Genomic DNA, 18,008 nt, shown 5'->3' with positions numbered 1-18,008 from the left:
ATTGTTTTACATAGGCAGGTTGACATGCCAGTCATGCTTTTGGTCTTGCCTGACTTGGGTCTGCACGTCAGAGGGCCTAAGTATTCCTGGGCCCCACTACTCATATTGCCAGTGAACGCAGTACTATTTGGTCATTTTCTAAACATAGCTGTCGTCAGCAGATGCTCTGCAGCGATGACAGCGCTTACTGTAGCTTTCGTAAGGCAGGCATGCCATGAAGGTTCATCCATAGCATTCACAAAAAGGAATGTTACCAAACTGACAGGTGAGGCATTGTGTAATTGCAGTAGTTCCTGCGAGCCTATAGCTCTTGAGGAAGGAATTCTCAGCATATTCATGACGGGAGCTCCCCCGTGACTTTTCACCTCGGCTCACTGGAGCTCCTTGGCCACCATGAGTCATTGTGTTAAGTTTGGTCATATCTATTTACAGATTTGTCTTGCTCCGTGATGTCAGTCTTGTGACATTCCTGTAGGCAAGTGACAATTGAATAAAATAGTAGTTGAGCCATGGTTCAACTCTACATAGAGGCCTTTTGTTCAGAGTATTCTTTATGTTAAATAAACTTATAGTGAATTAATGTAGGCCCTAACATACCCCATAAGCTTCAACTTATGCAACTTCAATTAGATTCAACATGATTTGGGATCGAGGTTACTTCCAGTGACTCCTACATGATTCAAATAATGGTGTTGTCTTCAGGGTATTTACCATGGGTGTGATCAAAGGATCATGTTCCACACCTATACATACTCACACCTAAGTTATTCTTTAGTAATCCAGATGCCAAAGACACCCACCCACACAAACACACAGAGAGAGAGAGAGAGAGAGAGAGGGTTGGTTTGTCAGAAATGAAACTAAAACACGTGTTTCATATCAAGGCAACCATTAAACACTGAATTATATAAGAAACATACAAACAAAATGTTACGTGTTTTAGCTGGTACCTGACATAAAATGGACTATGAAGGTCAAGTCGGACCCTCACACCATTTCTGACTTTAACAACAACAACAACAACAAAAGAGCCTGTATGACATGTCTCTTTTTAAAAGGTCAGTGAAGTAGGGTGTTATTTATTTATTTATTTTTTGTCTCTTCTGCACCTGAGTGTTTGTGTCCGGTCCGCCTGAGTGCACTAAAGCTCTCAGCGTGACGGTAATGTCCAGTTTGATCCGACATTCAATGCAACACAAACATGGCCCCATCTGCTCTTATGTGACTGTTTTGCTTGTGGTCACAGGAAGATCTGAATGTCAAGTGCATCCTTCTGAGTTCTTCTCATCTGGAAAGGGGCCTTTGGTCCGGAACAACCCAGGGTCGTCTCCCTCTCCCCACACTTGGGTTATTTATAGACAGCTGATGCAAGAGAGCTCTTGTTCACCTGTCCGAAGGCTGCTTTCATCAGACAAGTGTTTTTGTACTGATGCTGAATGACCACTGAGTGCAGTTGCTATTGGAAACAGAGGTATGTTGACATCACGGTTTTTTGAAAAGCTCTGGTGCACAGGCTAGGTTTTAGCTCATTGGACCTTTCTGATTATGCACATGCACGCACACGCATGCATGCACACTCACACAAACACACACCCTCACACAGAGATGAAACATCCATGGACATTTAGTCATCCCATTGCCCAACGTGGCATTGATGCCATGTTGCAAGACTTTATCCTTAAGGAAGCATCATGGAACCGATGTGACAAAACCACTGTTAAATGTTGTTAAAACTACAACACTTGCTGGTACCTAAACATGACTGGGTCAATTAACAATGTCACAAATAGCATGAATAAATAAATAACACAAGTGTTCTAAGCTGTGAACAAGCAAACAGAATGTATTTTTGAAACTCCATGAAAACTCCATTCTGGGGCTGTGTCAAGTAAAACCAGGGTAACATATTTCAGCTCGAGAGCAGCATTTTAGTGTTACAAAGTGCTGCAGCTGTGAACCTGGTTTTGTTGAATCTGCACTCATAACAGGGTTAAATGTCATGTCAGTTTTTTTGTTTTTGTTTAGGAAATGAGATCCTGGGTCAGACTGTTTCAAAGTATGCTTCAGTGGGACATCATATTGAAATAAGAGCTCTGTGAGTGCTTAGCTGGCATATCTGTTGTGCCAGCCAGGTACGATTGTGAGAGATTAAAAATTAACATGCAGTTGTTGGAAATATGGGGTAATAATAGCAGTCTTCTAGGTAATGGAAATATAGGATTGATAGCATATCTAAACTAATGGAAAATCTCAGTGTCATTCAGAATGACTTTCCACCCTGAGGTTATCAAGCCACAGGAATCATAATCAGATCAAGTTTACCTAAACCAATACCAATCAACTTCAGCACTGAAAGAAAGAATATCTCTCTAAAACAGGTCGTCCAGGTATTTGATGTCCTTGAGAGCTGTTGAGTAGCCACAATACATAGCCTACATACATACGGTGGGGTCAGCCCTATGTTCCCACAGCCCTGGGTTCCTAAGGTTAAGGGTAGGGTTAGGGTTAGGCTGTGGGAATATAGGACTGTGGCAACATTTTTCCTGGTGGATTCAACGTCTTCAAGAGCATCTGGCCACTGGGTAAGGTGAGCCTTACCCAATGATGATCAAAGAACAACTGCGTTTTATTTCTAGTAGCCTTGGTGATCTATTCTTGTAGGCCTATTTTTGTATTTAGTCCTACGTGTGTTTCTTAAACAACATGAGGCACATTAATGCAAAACAATATTGTTACATCTCTTCATGGTTCTAAATACAGGGTACCTTGTGGGCAGCCATGGCCTACTGGGAAGCGCCGGTTCAAACCCCAACCAGTAGACACGGCCAGGTGCGCCTGCAGGAATTAATGCAAATTAATACAAATTTCCCTCACGGGATCAAAAGAGTATATATACTTATATACTTATAGGATCAATACTTATTTGTATCATTCAGGCCGAGGCAGTTCATTAAAAAAAAAAACATTATGCACTTGTGAGGACAGATAACCTATTATCTGCATGCATGAAACTATTCAATACTTGTCATCCGTGGAAACTGTATTTCTTTATTTCCCTCAGCAGCTAGGCTAAGGTCTGCTGGCAACACTGAGCCTACTCCTACGGGCTAAAGCCGAGAGTAGACCTAGAGGCTTTCCGTCCTCGGTGTGGGCGGGCGCAAAGTTGGTTGTGGACTTAAAGCGCTCTAAGGGGAGTTGACAAGCTCGTCTAAATAATTAAAAGGGGCCGACTCCAGCCAATCATGACAATCTCCTAGGTATAAGTCCCTTCGGATGCTTCTGTCAAGCAGCACAGCTGTCTGGTGAATCAGCGTATGAGCACACAGGGTTGGAAATAATATCGTCGTTCAACTTTTGCTGCACTTCACGAACGACCGCCTGCTTCAGCACTTTGGGCATTAAGCTTTGGGTTGAGCAACAGCTCCAGGAATTAACAGGGTTTTTTTTTTGCCCTGTCTGAAACGGCCAGTCGGAGCAAAAGAAGTGGTGCTGGTAAGAAGGAGAGCGTCAGACAGTCAATAAGGAAGATAAGTGATTCGTTCGGCTGCCATATAGCTATGTCCTCCGGTGATGCGTCGGAGCAGAGTCGGCGGTTCTGTGTGCTGTCTTGGGAGCAGGTGCAGCGACTGGACTCGATTCTTGGAGAAACGGTACCAATTCACGGACGTGGAAACTTTCCGACACTTTCCGTTCAACCCCGACAGATTGTGCAGGTATTTTTTCTTTATTTACGCTGTCAGTTTAAGGACGTAAATGACGTTTTAAATACATGTATGTGAGTAAAATTTAGATAAACCGTCTGATTTCATAAATAAAATTTACTTAGGCTACTGTTAGCCCATAACCTAATATGGGCTAACTTTCGTTACGTCATGGGAATGAACTCTCACTGTAGATCCACTCTATGTAGGCTAGGTGTTGCCGAAAGAGAGGAGAAATATAGTCTACATTGAAATTGTGCTATTTTGTGCTTTTTTTTGTGTGCCAGAGAAGTTAATGTTACCATTTTTTGAGACCATGCATTCGCTTATCTGGCAGTCTGACAAATCGTGACTGACTAAGCCCCCCTCATTTTCATAACGTTTTTCTTGGCACATATGTATCCCTTTACGGAAGACTGTCCGTCTCGATGCCTTTTCCATGACTCATCACTGATTGTCTTCTTGACGTTAACGCGGAATTGCCGTTTTTCTTAAGGAACGCTCCTAACAATTTTTTTTATCGACCCCTTAAAATAATGATGCATCATGGGCCAATTCATGCTGAGCAATGTTGTGGGCAATCAAATGTGGTCTGATTTAACGATCATGATCAATGTGCCTATACTGATTAGTTCGGCAAATCATCAGAATTGTTTTTTGCAACGGCAGTGTGCCCGAACAATGAGGAACATTGCCACACACACACACCAAAATTGCTTTGTGCAAGCCATCATCAGAAAATCTATTTGGTTTAGAGACATTTAGCCTTTGCCCTTCAAACCAGGAGAGATTGCAGGCACATTTGAGAAGAATGTGACTGACTCAGAGGTTTCTCTACAGTGTAGCCTAGGCTACTTGACCAGTGGACACAGACTGAAATCGGTTTTGGCATTATCTCCCTCCGTCTCTGGACTGCCACCTTTTATCCACTCGCACACCACATGGCCCAGACATTACTCCCGTTTGCCGTGAAAAGCCCCCAAAAAAGCTGCTCTGAATGCTTAGTGCAACACAAGTCTCTCACTCAAACAGCTTGTCTCAGCGAAGTCTGAGACAATCTGTTTTCCAGATGAAATCGTAAAATGGTGTCGGAGCAGGCTATCCCAAAGAATCACTACAGTTGAATAAGAAGGCTGCTTAAAAAACAGCTGCTGCTTGTGGAAAATCCGTGTGTGTCTGTGTGTGTTCTTACTTGAAAGCTGTGGGCTTGATATGTTTTCTACCTTGGCAACTCTTAGCATAACAGTGACCCCACAGGAACTAATCAGCAGGTCTGTATGTGTGTTTCATGAATGCAGACATAGGGTGGTGAGAAGCTTATGCTTTTGCTGTGGCTAACAAGACACTCTCTTCTAGCCGAACTCTTTTAGGGTATTTCCTTGCAAAATGGGACCAGAACAAACTGTCCACAAAACAGTAAAATCCTCTTAGGGCGAAGTCCCCGATGGCTGGTCAGGGATCAAACTGGGAACTAGGAAGGAGCAAAGTGGACAAGTCGTCCACACAGGTTATATGGACTTAACCTGGTAAAGTAAATTTACACTCTGAGGCTTGCAGGTTCTCCAGCGCTAGCCTCCATTCTTTGCCTTCTGTCTGACCCAGTAGTTTTAAATAACCAGCTTAAGACTCTGACTTCCATGTGAAAGGATAGCTGATTACTGCGTTGACAGTAATCTGACTGAAGGAAAAAGTTCTCCATGAGGAAAAGGTAGAAGCTGTGGGGCTTGTAAATTCTTGATGACCACGACATTATTGAGCAAGTAACTTTTAGATGTTCGATGGATGCTAAGATTTGAAGCGAAAAATAACAGCAGCAACATTGCACTATGCTCAGACAGAGCAAATGCAACCAGGGCAACAAATGCAGTGGAGTCAATATGCTCGGACAGGGAAAACGAGCAGTTTAGCATGAACACTTAAACTAATTACATATAGTGTGACCAGTTTATAAGATTACATTAAGAAAAAGAATCTGATTTATTCTACCTTTTTGTAATTGATCAAGACTCCTAATCTGTAATCGACTAAAGATTGATTGACTATAGATATAGATGTAAAGATGGATATATTTTCGATTATCCTAGACTAGCCTCCTTGATGGCGCTCATTTAGTATTTGTAAATGGGCTCAATTGACTCCCTGCTAACTCTCATTGTAGAAATGTGCCGTTGACTCTCCCTGCTAAATACTCGCCGCACCGCCGCTCCCGGTTATACTCGCCGCACCGGACCGGTAGCGCGACAACGAGACGTCAAAATGACGTAGATCTCTCTGGCGCGCCAGGGTTTTGGCCGTGTAGCCCACGGTAGCGCACCACTCATTTTTTTTCAGACCAGCGCGACAAGGCGGAAACAGTAAGATGGACTAGTTCGAGGGCAAGCGAGTTGCAGTGTTTTGTTACAGTCGTGAATTTTTAATAGTTTGCTGGGTAAGTTAACAGTTACCAGTCAGAGTTGCAACACATGGAATTAAGAGGAAAGAATGGAAACAATTTATTTTCAAACAAAGGATATCTATTAAGGCCTGAACTGAATCTCTTTCCACTTCAGGAAATGACACAAACTCAGCCAGCTGCTAGCTAGCTAGCCAGCTAACTAAACTGTTTAAATGATTAAAATTTCCCTCGGGATGACTAAGGTATCTATCTATCTATCTACCTGTGCGCACACCTTGGAAACTAGATGATAATGATGGTGGTAGTTGTGAATAGTAGCAACCAAAGTCTGAAGTACCATCACAGAGGCTAGGTAATAGCAGAGCCCGTTTACATTCTCTGCTACTAGTGTTTCTTAATGCAGCTTCTTTTGCTGTATAGCCTAACGTAGTTAGCGTTAATCTTTTCACAACAGCGACACCTCTGTTCAGGAGAATATTGCAACTAGTGTCGTGACCACGACGCGCGAGTATAAATGGTTACGGCGCTTCTGTGACGTCACATTGTCGCGCTACAGGTCGGGTGCGTCGAGTATAACCGGGCCTTAACTCCCACTGTAGAAATGTGGGGGTCCCATTAAGCCCTCATGCTTAGGGCTGGGTTCCTCGCTTCACTCCACTTGAGTAGCTGTAGAACATAGCATGTCATGCGCCACCAAGCATGTCCCTTGGCCAGGTCCCTGTGCTGGACTCCCAGCTATGCACTGATGTGCTCTTGCCACTCACACTGGAGCAAGATGAGGCCCGCAGATGTGTCTCGCCTCAGCGGCATCTCCATGTGCTGTGTAATGAGATTTGTTGGACGGTTAGGAGACCATAATCTAATGAAGACTGTTGCAGTATCTAGTACATGTTAACTGGAGTGGACCTAAAGTTAAACGTGATCCATGTCATGTGAAGTGAACGCACCAACTGCCAAATGGGCCCATGTGGTGATCTCTGAAATTATCAACCGAGCCAATAGGTCGGCTTTAATCACGTTTCACTGTGTCTTTTCTTAGGTCCTCTTGTGTGATTGGTCACTTTATGATCTTACTGTCATTATGGTTGAGTTGAATCTATCATCAGCACAATATAGATGGCATGGATGTGTGGTCCTGATGTGGGTAATCATCAACTGAAGCAGCTTAACGTCTTTCTGATGATTATGTTGCTGCATCTTTCACACTAATACATTGCAGACATTCTGTTTCAGCGAACGTTTATCTTCCATGTCCACATGGCTCAGATGTATATTCTATATTCTACACTTTAGCGTTACAATTGGTCACATGTTTCTGCACATGCTTAAACAGACATGACAAGGCGCTAACTGTATCCTTGTGGGTTCAGTTGGATCAGAGATCTGGCTCTTTTTTTTTTTTTTTTTTTTTTTTCCTCTCGTGGTCATACAGACTGAGCCCTCCATTGCTTTGACTGTCTGCCTCAAAGTTCTATAATAACCTGACCATGCTCAGAGAGACTGCCCAATGGGCAAACCGATAGATTTAGGTATGTTTGAGGTCTAGGTCAGGGTGCATTGTGTAACCTGCGTTGTGTTGAAGCGTGGTACAACCCTGCACTTGCCGGGACTCGAACCTGCAAACAGCAGCACCTTAGATTGAAAGTCAAGCATGCTAGCAATCGAACTAAAAGCCCAGGCTGCTAGCTCTCTCACTAGCATGACTCTTAAGGTCTCAGGAGGGAAGTTTACACAATGTACATACTGCACAGCTTTGGACCAGCTATGGCTACTGTTACACCTGGACCTGCTGAACTAGTGTCAGTCATCCACTCCGTCACTTCAGAGATACCTGTGCCTCTGCCGTGTGTCTGATCCAGAGATGGCAGGGTGAACAGAACTTGCTGTGTCAAAGGGAGGGCAGGCACTTCACAACCAGGTGTCGGTGGCCTCTCCACCCTCCCTTCCTCTCTTCTACCCTCTTCTCCCTTCTCTTTTCCTATTCTATCTCTCCTACTCTCTTCCCCTCTTCTTGCCCTCTTTCTCCCTACTCTCCTCCCCTTCCCTCCTGTCTTCTCACCCCTCTCTCCTTCCCGGCCTGTAGGGTCCTTGCTTATTGAGAAAGTGAAAAGCAACCCTGGCCACCTTTGGTGACCTCTGTGCCGCTCAGCCATGTGGATTACAGCTGGGATTAGCCTGAAGAGCTCTTTTGTTTCACTCTGAATGTGTAGCATTGGATATTGGCAACCCTTTTTCTGAAACTATGATAGCCCCCAGCTTATTCCTTCCCCAGAGTTAGAAGTCTTGGATACCAATTGTGCGTGTGTGTATGGATGGTTTCAAACGGGGAATATATGATCGAATGGTAACTACACACTTGTCATACATTTTACTGATATTCTCATTCTAAAACAAATATAGACCTGAAGGATTCCACTGCTTCATTTGTCCAGTTCTGGACCCTCTGGTCAAAGAGGCCAGATTGTGTGCAGAACACACACAGCAATCAAAGTTATTGATTTTGGTTTCCAGTAATGGATGTAGCCCATATTGAGAAATTGTCAGCTATCTTGGTTCATCGCGTGGGTTTGTTTGGGCAGTCATTGGACATTACCGTCAGGGGCAGGACTGTTAATGTGGTGAAGGGTAATGGGGTTGTGTTGGCTCAGTCTTACCTGCTCAGAAGTGTAGATTTGCTGCACAACAGAACTGCAAGCCTGGGCAAAAAGAGGAGTTTATTAAACTTGTGCGTGCATGTGTTAATTTAGTGGGAAGATTTATTTCCTTTTCAAACTCCAGTTTGCCATTTAATTACATTGGGGATTTCCCCACTGAACATGTAACACACACCTATGTAACTATCACAGTAAATGATTATGAAGGTACAAGGCCGAGTTGTTCCTTTAGGCTTTACTCCTTTCATTGTCAGTCTCTGTATTATTGGCTTGCAATCTTGGCAGGTTCTGTTCTATATAGACGGCACTTTGAATTTTACAATGGTGCTTCATTTATTACATGCCAGTAAAAAAGTATTGTGAGGGATTTGAGAGTTTTGTGTTTGCTGTAAAATGGAGAAGCTCAGTCTGATGCACTCCTGTTCTCTTCTGCTTCAGGTGGTCCGGGCGCGACTGGAGGAGCGGGGCGTTGCCGTGCGCGACGTGAGGCTCAACGGCTCGGCGGCCAGTCACACGCTTCACCAGGACACTGGACTCGGCTACAAGGACCTGGACTTGATCTTTGGTGTGTCGTTACCGGACGACCAGGCCTTCCGCCTGGTCAAGGACGTGGTTTTGGACTGCCTGCTAGACTTCCTGCCCGACGGCGTGAGCAAGGAGCGCATCTCGGCGCTGACGCTCAAGGAGGCCTATGTGCAGAAGCTGGTGAAGGTGTGTAACGACACGGACCGCTGGAGCCTGATCTCGCTCTCCAACAACACCGGCAAGAATGTGGAGCTCAAATTCGTGGACTCACTGCGGCGGCAGTTTGAGTTCAGCGTGGACTCCTTTCAGATCTCCCTGGACTCGCTGCTGCTGTTTGACCGCTGCTCGGAGACACCCATGTCGGAGAGTTTCCACCCGACGGTGCTCGGTGAGAGCGTTTATGGGGACTTTGAGGAGGCGCTCGGCCACCTCTCGCAGAAAGTCCTCGCCACGCGGAATCCCGAGGAGATCCGTGGCGGCGGCCTGCTCAAGTACTGTCACCTGCTCGTGCGTGGCTTCCGGCCCACGTCCGAGAATGACATGAAAGCGCTCCAGCGTTACATGTGCTCGCGCTTCTTTATCGACTTCCCCGACATCAGCGAGCAGCAGCGCAAGCTTGAGGCCTACCTGCAGAACCACTTCGCCGGCATGGAGCACAAACGCTACGAGTGCCTGGCCACACTTCACCACGTGGTCAACGAGAGCACCGTGTGCCTGATGGGACACGAGCGGCGACAGACGCTCAACCTGATCTCGGCGCTGGCGCTGCGGGTGCTGGCCGAGCAGAACGCCATCCCCACGGTCACCAACGTCACCTGCTACTACCAACCGGCGCCCTATGTGCGTGACATCAACTTCAACAACTACTACGTGGCGCACGTGCACTCACTCCTGCCCACCTGCAGCAGTTCTTATCAGACCTGGCTGCCTTGTAACTGACCCCACAGACTCGGCACACAAACACCGGAACTGTGAAACATGAGACTTAAAAAAAAAAAAAAGACAAGTTAAAAAAAGAAAAAAAACCCACACGTTATACAGTATGTGTACATACATCAAAAACACATGCGTGTGCTGAGCGGCTCTGCCATTTCGGCCCCTGTGGAGAAATGGAAAAAGTTGTGTGGAATGGACAGAAAAAAAAAATTGGCAGTAGAACATTTGTCTCCTAGTGGGAAATAAAAGGAACTTGACAAAACAATTATTTTGGGAAAAGGAATGGTAATAGGATGGATTTTGCCAAATGTGACAGAAACAACCCCTTACTGCTGTATATCTTGAGCCGACACATGGTATTTCTGTTCTCCGGTTTCTTTCTGTGGGACTTTTGGTCCTTCCTCAAATGTAGCACGAACATGTCTTGGCTTGGTTTGCAGCAATGCATGTTTCTTTATATGTTTATGAATCTTCTAAAAGGTTTGGTAAGTTCAAAGGAATGCTGCATTTTTCTTGAGGAATGGTCTATGAAGTGGAGTTTTTTTGTTTGTTTTTCCTTTCAGAATATTTTAAATCAACTTCTTTTTATGAAAGGATGTTTAAAGGACCAAAGATGTTTGATTTGTTGTCGTTGTTCAGAAGGGAATGTTGTTCTCAATTCCAAGTGCCTACCACAAAACAAATATCCAGAAAAGCACCTCCAGAGCTGTGCTTTCTCAAGCATTTTTCTTGTCTCCTAAGTACATGTAAAACTCTATTTTCAGGGATGGAGGCATTCATTTTCATGTGATTAAAAAAACAAGAAAAGCTCACTCATGTTTCCAGTATTCTTTGTTGGCAGCATCTTCAAACTGTAGTGTTCATTCAAGCCAGAGCTCTGTTTCTGTACTAAACAAACTGTTTCCACCTACACAAACTTTCTGGAGTTATAAATCACACTAGACTTAAAACAGAACCATGATTGCTGTCTTCAGTGGCCATAGTAAATCATGATTCCGATACATATCAAATTTCAGAACTTTTGCAACAATGTGCAGCCCATTTTCTTACAAAAAACCCTCAAGGCTTTCTTGCATTAAATTCTGAAACTTGCTCACGCTTTGTGGCCTGGTAATCTTACAGGCTGGGGCACGTTTCCCAAAACCATAGTTGCTACAGTAACTAAGTTAAAATTTAAAACTAAATTTCCCATTGCCAACTAACTTAGCAACTTTGGTTGCAATGCAATTTCCCATTGCCAACCAACGAAGTTGCTAACAGGTTAGCAGCTATGGTTTTGGGAAACCCACCCCTATTCAGTAGCCATGCCCAGTAGGTTTTAAACTTAAAGGCTGTTAAGTAGCTACAGTATGTCCAGTAGGTTTTAAACTTAAAGGCTGTTAAGTAGCTATGTCCAGTAGGATTTCAGCCCCTGTAGTGGCTCTGGGCCTGCCATGGACCATGTTTCCAAACTCACCTGGTGGCTCAGGTGCCCCTCTTCAGCTTTTCCGTGGATCCATTACGTTTCTCAGGACCTGCACCATCCAGATCTTTCTTCAAAGCACAAAGCCAGCGCTTTTTTTTAGTGTCACACTAAACATGCAAAACAAAAGCTTTTCTGTTCTCCCACCCACGTTGCTATTCGAAACTGAATCCATTTGCCCTCCATAACACCATATCCATGTCATTGTGATTTTTCTAAAGCACAAAAGTCAGACAAACATCCACAAATTGAGTGCGTCAAAGCCCCCATGGTGTAAACATCTGTTTCGCAAGTGTGAATTTAGGAAGACAAAGGGCCGTGTGGGCTAGTGAACACTTCTTACCACCACCTCATCCATTCAGTAAAAACCGAAACCACATTTACTGTAACTGTACTGTATGCATCTGGTCCACTGGTAATCCCTCAGTGCATAATTGCTTGTAGACAAAGCACACACACAAACACACACACAAGTGGCTTTGTGACATAAAGCAACATTCAGACTTGGCTGAATATGCTGTCACTGAAAGTGAAGGGAAACTTTTGGGGAGCAGAGGATTGAACAGGCCTTCTGCTAAGTTGTTTAGTAGTTTTCACGACCAACAAAAAAAGTATCAGAAGAATTCTGTGCATCAGCAAATTATTACCTTCTCTATGCTCTGGGATGCCTTGGTCCAAGATTATGTTGTACTTGCATACAGCACCGTATAAACTGTGTAAACCGCTAGTTAGGCCACAGAAGTTTTTCTTCATACCGAGAGACACGGTGAAACAGGATCTCTGGGCTCTTGCCAGTTTTAAGTGTAAAGTCATGCTAGGTTGCCCTGTGGGGATATGGTCCATTTCTGGCTCACAATAGTGTCGGATAAATTAGTAGGTAGGTCAAACAGCAGGTACAGTATGTCTTTGATATTGCTGTCTAATGGGATTTTCATTTTTCATGAATAGCTTCCTCTCACTTTCATAGGCCCATTCAAAACTTCTATGTGTAGTATGTTGTAACTGGAATAGGCTTGATTTGCTCATTCCAAATGTGAAGTCGGCAGCAGCTGAAAATTAACTTGGCAGACAACCAAGCACTTGCAGTGCGTATGCGGCATTTAGCCTGAGGCCATAGATAGTTTGGAATATTAGGTCAATGGTGATATACATGAATTACACACAAAATCAGAAACAGTAGAAAGGGTTTCATCTCATGTAAGTGTACTGTGAAATAGTTTTCACTCAGCAATGAAAAATCAAAAAATGGACTTGACCCTGGAGAAATTGTACAACACATGACAATTTGGAATCAAAGTTCACCAATAAAAATTAGTCAGAGAATACTAAAGTCAGGCCAACAGGTGGTCAACAGCTGCCAGTCACATGCTCCCTTCGACCATGAAGCTAACATAGAGATACCCAACGTACATCCAACAGAGGACAACATGTAATGATGACACCAAGATCATAAATCCTGATAAGCACCATCAAAGATGTGATGGGTACAGCATGCTCCCACCTTCATCGAAACCTAGACGTCTATAAATGCTCTCGTATCAATGCCCTCTTGAAACCAATGAGTGCTGGGCTCAAAGGCTGTGTGTCTGAAGGGGATGATTTATGAGCCCCTGCCCGTCCCAACCAGGGCTGGGAGGAGAGGTTATACTGTAGCAGTGCTCTGAGGGTGTGCACCACAACTGTACACAATGGCACACAGCAACCCCTGCAGGCTTCCGAGGTGCTGTTATTTTTGGGTCCGGCTCTAGTTTGCGTGCCGTGTTATTAGAGGAAGGCAGCTGGTGTCGTCGCAGGACAGACAGAGAGCGCACAGCGAGAGTGAGAGTGAGAGGACACGAGATGAGATGTCTCGCTCACTCTTCAATTTGCTGCCTGCCTGGCGATCCCCTAGTGCTCCCTTTATTAGATAAGCTTTAAATATAAACACCCACCTAGACAGTAGGAAACTCCAGGAGGGGAGGGAAGTGGAGGGGGTGGGGTGGTGTGGTGTGGTGTGTGGGGGATGTTGTCACCCTTGGTGCAGCTCAGTCATTCTGTCCCAGTGGTAATGGAAAGCATTTTTCAAATTGTATTTCAATTGATTTTTTTTTCTATTACTGTAAAAGATCTGTTAAATTATAATACATCAACAACAGTAGATAATGAAACCAAACATTAGTATTTTTAAAAGCTGTTTATCACTGTCTTAGTTTGATTATGACTCAATTACTAACTCTTTTGGAATTTTCTTTTTGTGGAAGTCACTTTGTAAATAAAATTGAAAAGTTTTATAAAAAGTGTTTTGGATTCAAGAATTGAAGTACCCAGTGGTTAGGACTGAGCTTCATTTTCATTGCAACAGAGAGGACCATGGTATTACCTTGCTCAGGGTTGAAGGCCAAAAGAGCTCAGTAGAGTTACTCAAATACAACAAACCTTATTTGTTGACTAAATATAACCTGTATCGATTTTTGTGACAATTTGAACCAAAGTCAGTCAGCAGGACCGCCAGGCATGGGTAAGGCTACTATGTGGTAGCTTAAGGGTTTTTATGGAAAAATGGGTTATCTTTGTGTGTCAGGGTTATGACATTTACGGAATTAATTCACCATGACAACATTCTTCATCACATGGTCTTTCATGTCTTTCTGATCTGAGATGTTTAGATGCAGAGTTTTGATCAGTGGTACATTTTATACCTTTGCATTTTACATAATGTATGTGTAATCAGTTTTATCTGCATTTCATGTTTTATGACCTGTTTATATTGTTTATATTTTCTGCCTCAGTTTGTATTGCTGAGTAAATTGTCAACAAACAAGCCCTCGTCCGTGTAAATGAAACCACACTAACACATTCAGTTTTAATGTGGACGATATTGTCACTGTATTCCACACTCTGTATCTGAGACAGTTAACACTAAATAGGTCACATGATACCCCTCTGTATGTGCTCTTCTTGTCTCTGTAATGAGGACACACACAAAAAAGAGCATTGTAGCCTATGGCAGAGCAAGAAGCCAACAACACTGTACACCACACTGACTCCATTTCCAGGCAGTACACAGGCCAAGAATCCTATGCTCTCAGATACCTGGGATGGAAGTAAATAAATAAATGTAAGGCATGGTTCAGATGTTTAGATGACTGCCATCATTGCACCTTCAGCTGGTTTACCTGAAATGTCAAAATCTATTTAAAAACATAGGACTTTGTGTGAGCGAGGCAAACGTTATATTCATTAAATCACGGCAAAAATATATATACAGCACTCTCTCTCTCTCTCTCTCTCTCTTTCTCTCTCTATCTGTGTGTCTCATGCGTGTCATGTGTGTGTGTGTGTGTGTGTGTGTGTGTGTGTGTGTGTGTGTGCAGAGTACTGGAGGTCTCTGCATTCCCAGGATGTGTATATGTACTCTGGAGAAGCTCTGCCCTGTGCGGTCTGTGCCGCTCCAGCAATGAGAGGGCAAGTGGACACTAATGAGAGAGGGAAGCTCATAAATGGTAACTGTGGCTCACTTCCTTGAATGATGTTGGCCTGGTAAAGATACTGGGCACAGCCCTAAACGCAGCCGTCCTCAACTCTCAGAGTCAGCAATTGAGGACTCAGGAGCAGCTGGGGATTGAGCCGCTGTGCTTTTGGAGTTTGTGCATCCGGAAACAGGGAGAGGTCCTTGTGCATTCATTTTGCTTCTTACTGAATGCTTTTTTACTTTATACAATCTCTATTCTAAGTGTGCATCAAACATCTGCAGTCACAATGAGTTTCAAGAGAGTGGTGGAATATAGTTTCGATAATAAAACGTGCATGAATAAAATATTGGATTAACAGTTGTAAACTTGACAGGTTTGAGAAACAGAGACCAGCGCGTAAGAAGAAAACATTATTGACCCTAAAATGGATCCTAGAGGGACAAAAGAGGAGGACTAGGAATGGATGGAAAACCATGGGATAGTACAATGCCATGTTTATAAATACATGAAAAGGCTTGAAAACTTTTCCTCATTTTCCAATGAAGTGTTAATGTGAAGATGTGAGCCTGGAGTGCAGTGCTGGTAGGGTCTTTAGGCTACACAGAGCTGCACCCACCCAGTCTCTCCAGAGGCATCTGTTTTCTGCTTAAAACTAATCCCCAAAACTGCTGGCCTTGCCATGTGCACACACACACACACACACACACACACACACACACACACCTGGCGTAAAACCATTTCTGCTCTCCTATCTCCAAGGCCAGTGGAGCGAGGCAATCACTTTCTTTTTTCCTGAGCGGTCCCACACACACACACACACACACGTACACACACACATACACACACGCACGCACGCACACGCACACACACACACTCCATAGACAGAAGCCACACCCTGACAGCAGATGCAGATGTAGCTTAGGTCTCGAAGAGGTGTTTTTACGTAATCAAGCCCTTTGTTCTGAGTGGTCACATGATGTTTATGAGGTGACATCGGCCTGTAGGAGTTAACAGGAAACACATGTGGTGGCGGACGATGGGCTTGGATGGACCTGGTGGACCCAAGACTCCCGAGACATTAGCCGCAGGAACCAGTGTTTTTTTTTTTTTAATTGAGGAAGGAACTCAGCTGTGGAAGTGCCCGTCGCATACGTACACTTCTAAAAGCCTTTGTTCAGTGACTTGGGCCCTCAGGAATTCCTCCACTTCACTTTTACATTGACTAATGCACTGAGATCATGATGAGTCCTGTCATCTGAATGGAAAGTCCACTCCTAAATCTGCTGGAGACGACTGGTAACCCCAGAACAGTATTTTGGATGAAATGTGTTGATGGCTGGATCTGAAGATTGAGCTGTCCTGTTTTGTGTCACATTACAAATAAAATTATGAACAAAACTTAGATATTTTGCAGCATATTTTGTATAGTAGCCTAGTGGTGTGTATTACAGTAGGCTAGTGGTTAAAGATTCTTGGGAGATTCCATGTGTTATGAATTGACTGTGATATGAAAATACCCCCTGATCATACCCACAGAAATAAATGGTAGGTAGTCAGAGTGAAATATGAAGCATGAAGTCAAATCTTATTATGCAATCTCTCTCCTCATCAGATTGGCATTCACAGAATGATCAATTTGCTCTCATTAAAATGGTCACACAATTACAGAATATATTTCATATTCAGATCTAAGGTTAGGAAACAGTTTCAAAACAGCATGAGATATGTGTGTGTGATATATACTATATGTTTGTATCTGTGTGTGCTTGTGTATGTATGTGTGCAACAGGCTTGATATGTGTGTGTGCGTGTGTGTGTGTGTGTGTGTGTGTGTGTGTGTGTGTGTGTGTATTTGTGTGTATTTGTGTGTATTTGTGTAGACTGATGTCACATGGATGGAGTGTGTTAGGATGTGGCAGACTTCATTGCAATGCGGATCAGGAATCCTCTTGGGGGGGGGGGGGGGGGAGGCTCCCAGCTCTAAGCGCTGACCGGGCCTCTCGGCCTGCTGCAGCAGGGAGCCCAGGACGGCCCACCAGGGACACATCAGACGGATCTGCTATTCCACTAAAGTCAGGGAGGCATCTCCTCTCCTGCCATTACTGATTGTGGCTGCCCCTGGTATGGGAAAAGGATCTCCTCGAGACCTCCAGGGCTGCGTGGAACTGCCTGCAAGGGCAGAGAGAGAGAGAGAGAGAGAGAGAGAGAGAGAGAGAGAGAGAGGAGACAGAGAGGAGGCGAGAGAAAGAAAGAGAGAGAGGGAAAGAGAGAACAAGAAGGAGAGAGGGAAAGGGAGAGAGAGAGTGAAAGGGAAAGAGTGAGAGAGGAAAAGAAGAGAGAGAGAGAGAGAAAAAAAGAGAGAGAGAGAGAGAGAGAGAGAGGGGTAGCGTTCACTCCCTTCCCCCTCATCTCTTCCTCACTCAGAGGGGAACTGGAGCTCCGCATTCCAGGCATTGCAGCTCTCTGACAAACAATCCCAACTTTATCCTGTGCGCGCGGGGCAGCTGAATGGGAGCAGTGTCTGGTCCGGGGCTGTGCTGCGTAGCGCGGACCCTGGAGTTTGCTCAGTGAGGGGGGCAGAGCCACCGTCGGCCCCGTGCCTGGACAGGCAGCGGAGCAGGCCCCAGTGCCACCCTTCAGTGCCCCTGCACTCCCTGACCAAACACAGACGCCACTGAGGTGTCTGTGTCCAACCTGGGCTGGACGAGTGGCAGGCCTGGCAGCACATGGACCGGCAGGGGCCAAGGGCAAATATTTAATGAGAGTGCAAGAGAGAGATGAGAGAGAGAGAGAGAGAGAGAGAGAGAGAGAGAGAGAGAGAGAGAGGGAGAGAGGGAAGGAGAGAGAGAGAGGAAAAGAGAGGGAGGGAGTGAGACGGACTTG

At 44.6% G+C, this 18,008-nt stretch overlaps 1 protein-coding gene across 1 annotated transcript; it reads left to right on the top strand.

Moving 5' to 3' along the window:
• The first annotated feature begins 3,254 nt into the window (after positions 1 to 3,254).
• Positions 3,255 to 11,023, top strand: tent5ba (terminal nucleotidyltransferase 5ba). The gene is made up of 2 exons (XM_076280551.1): positions 3,255 to 3,713; positions 9,189 to 11,023. Exons 1-2 carry the CDS (start codon positions 3,558 to 3,560, stop codon positions 10,212 to 10,214), a joined length of 1,182 nt encoding a protein of 393 aa, XP_076136666.1. The 5' UTR covers positions 3,255 to 3,557; the 3' UTR covers positions 10,215 to 11,023.
• Positions 11,024 to 18,008: the final 6,985 nt, after the last annotated feature.

The sequence above is a fragment of the Alosa pseudoharengus genome, unplaced genomic scaffold, assembly GCF_046254945.1.
Source record: "Alosa pseudoharengus isolate Yale_2024_CS ecotype anadromous, Long Island Sound unplaced genomic scaffold, YU_APseudo_1.1 YU_APseudo_1.1_scf_12, whole genome shotgun sequence".
In the NCBI taxonomy this organism is placed as follows: Eukaryota; Metazoa; Chordata; class Actinopteri; order Clupeiformes; family Clupeidae; genus Alosa; species Alosa pseudoharengus.
This window is presented reverse-complemented; position numbering and strand designations above follow the sequence as displayed.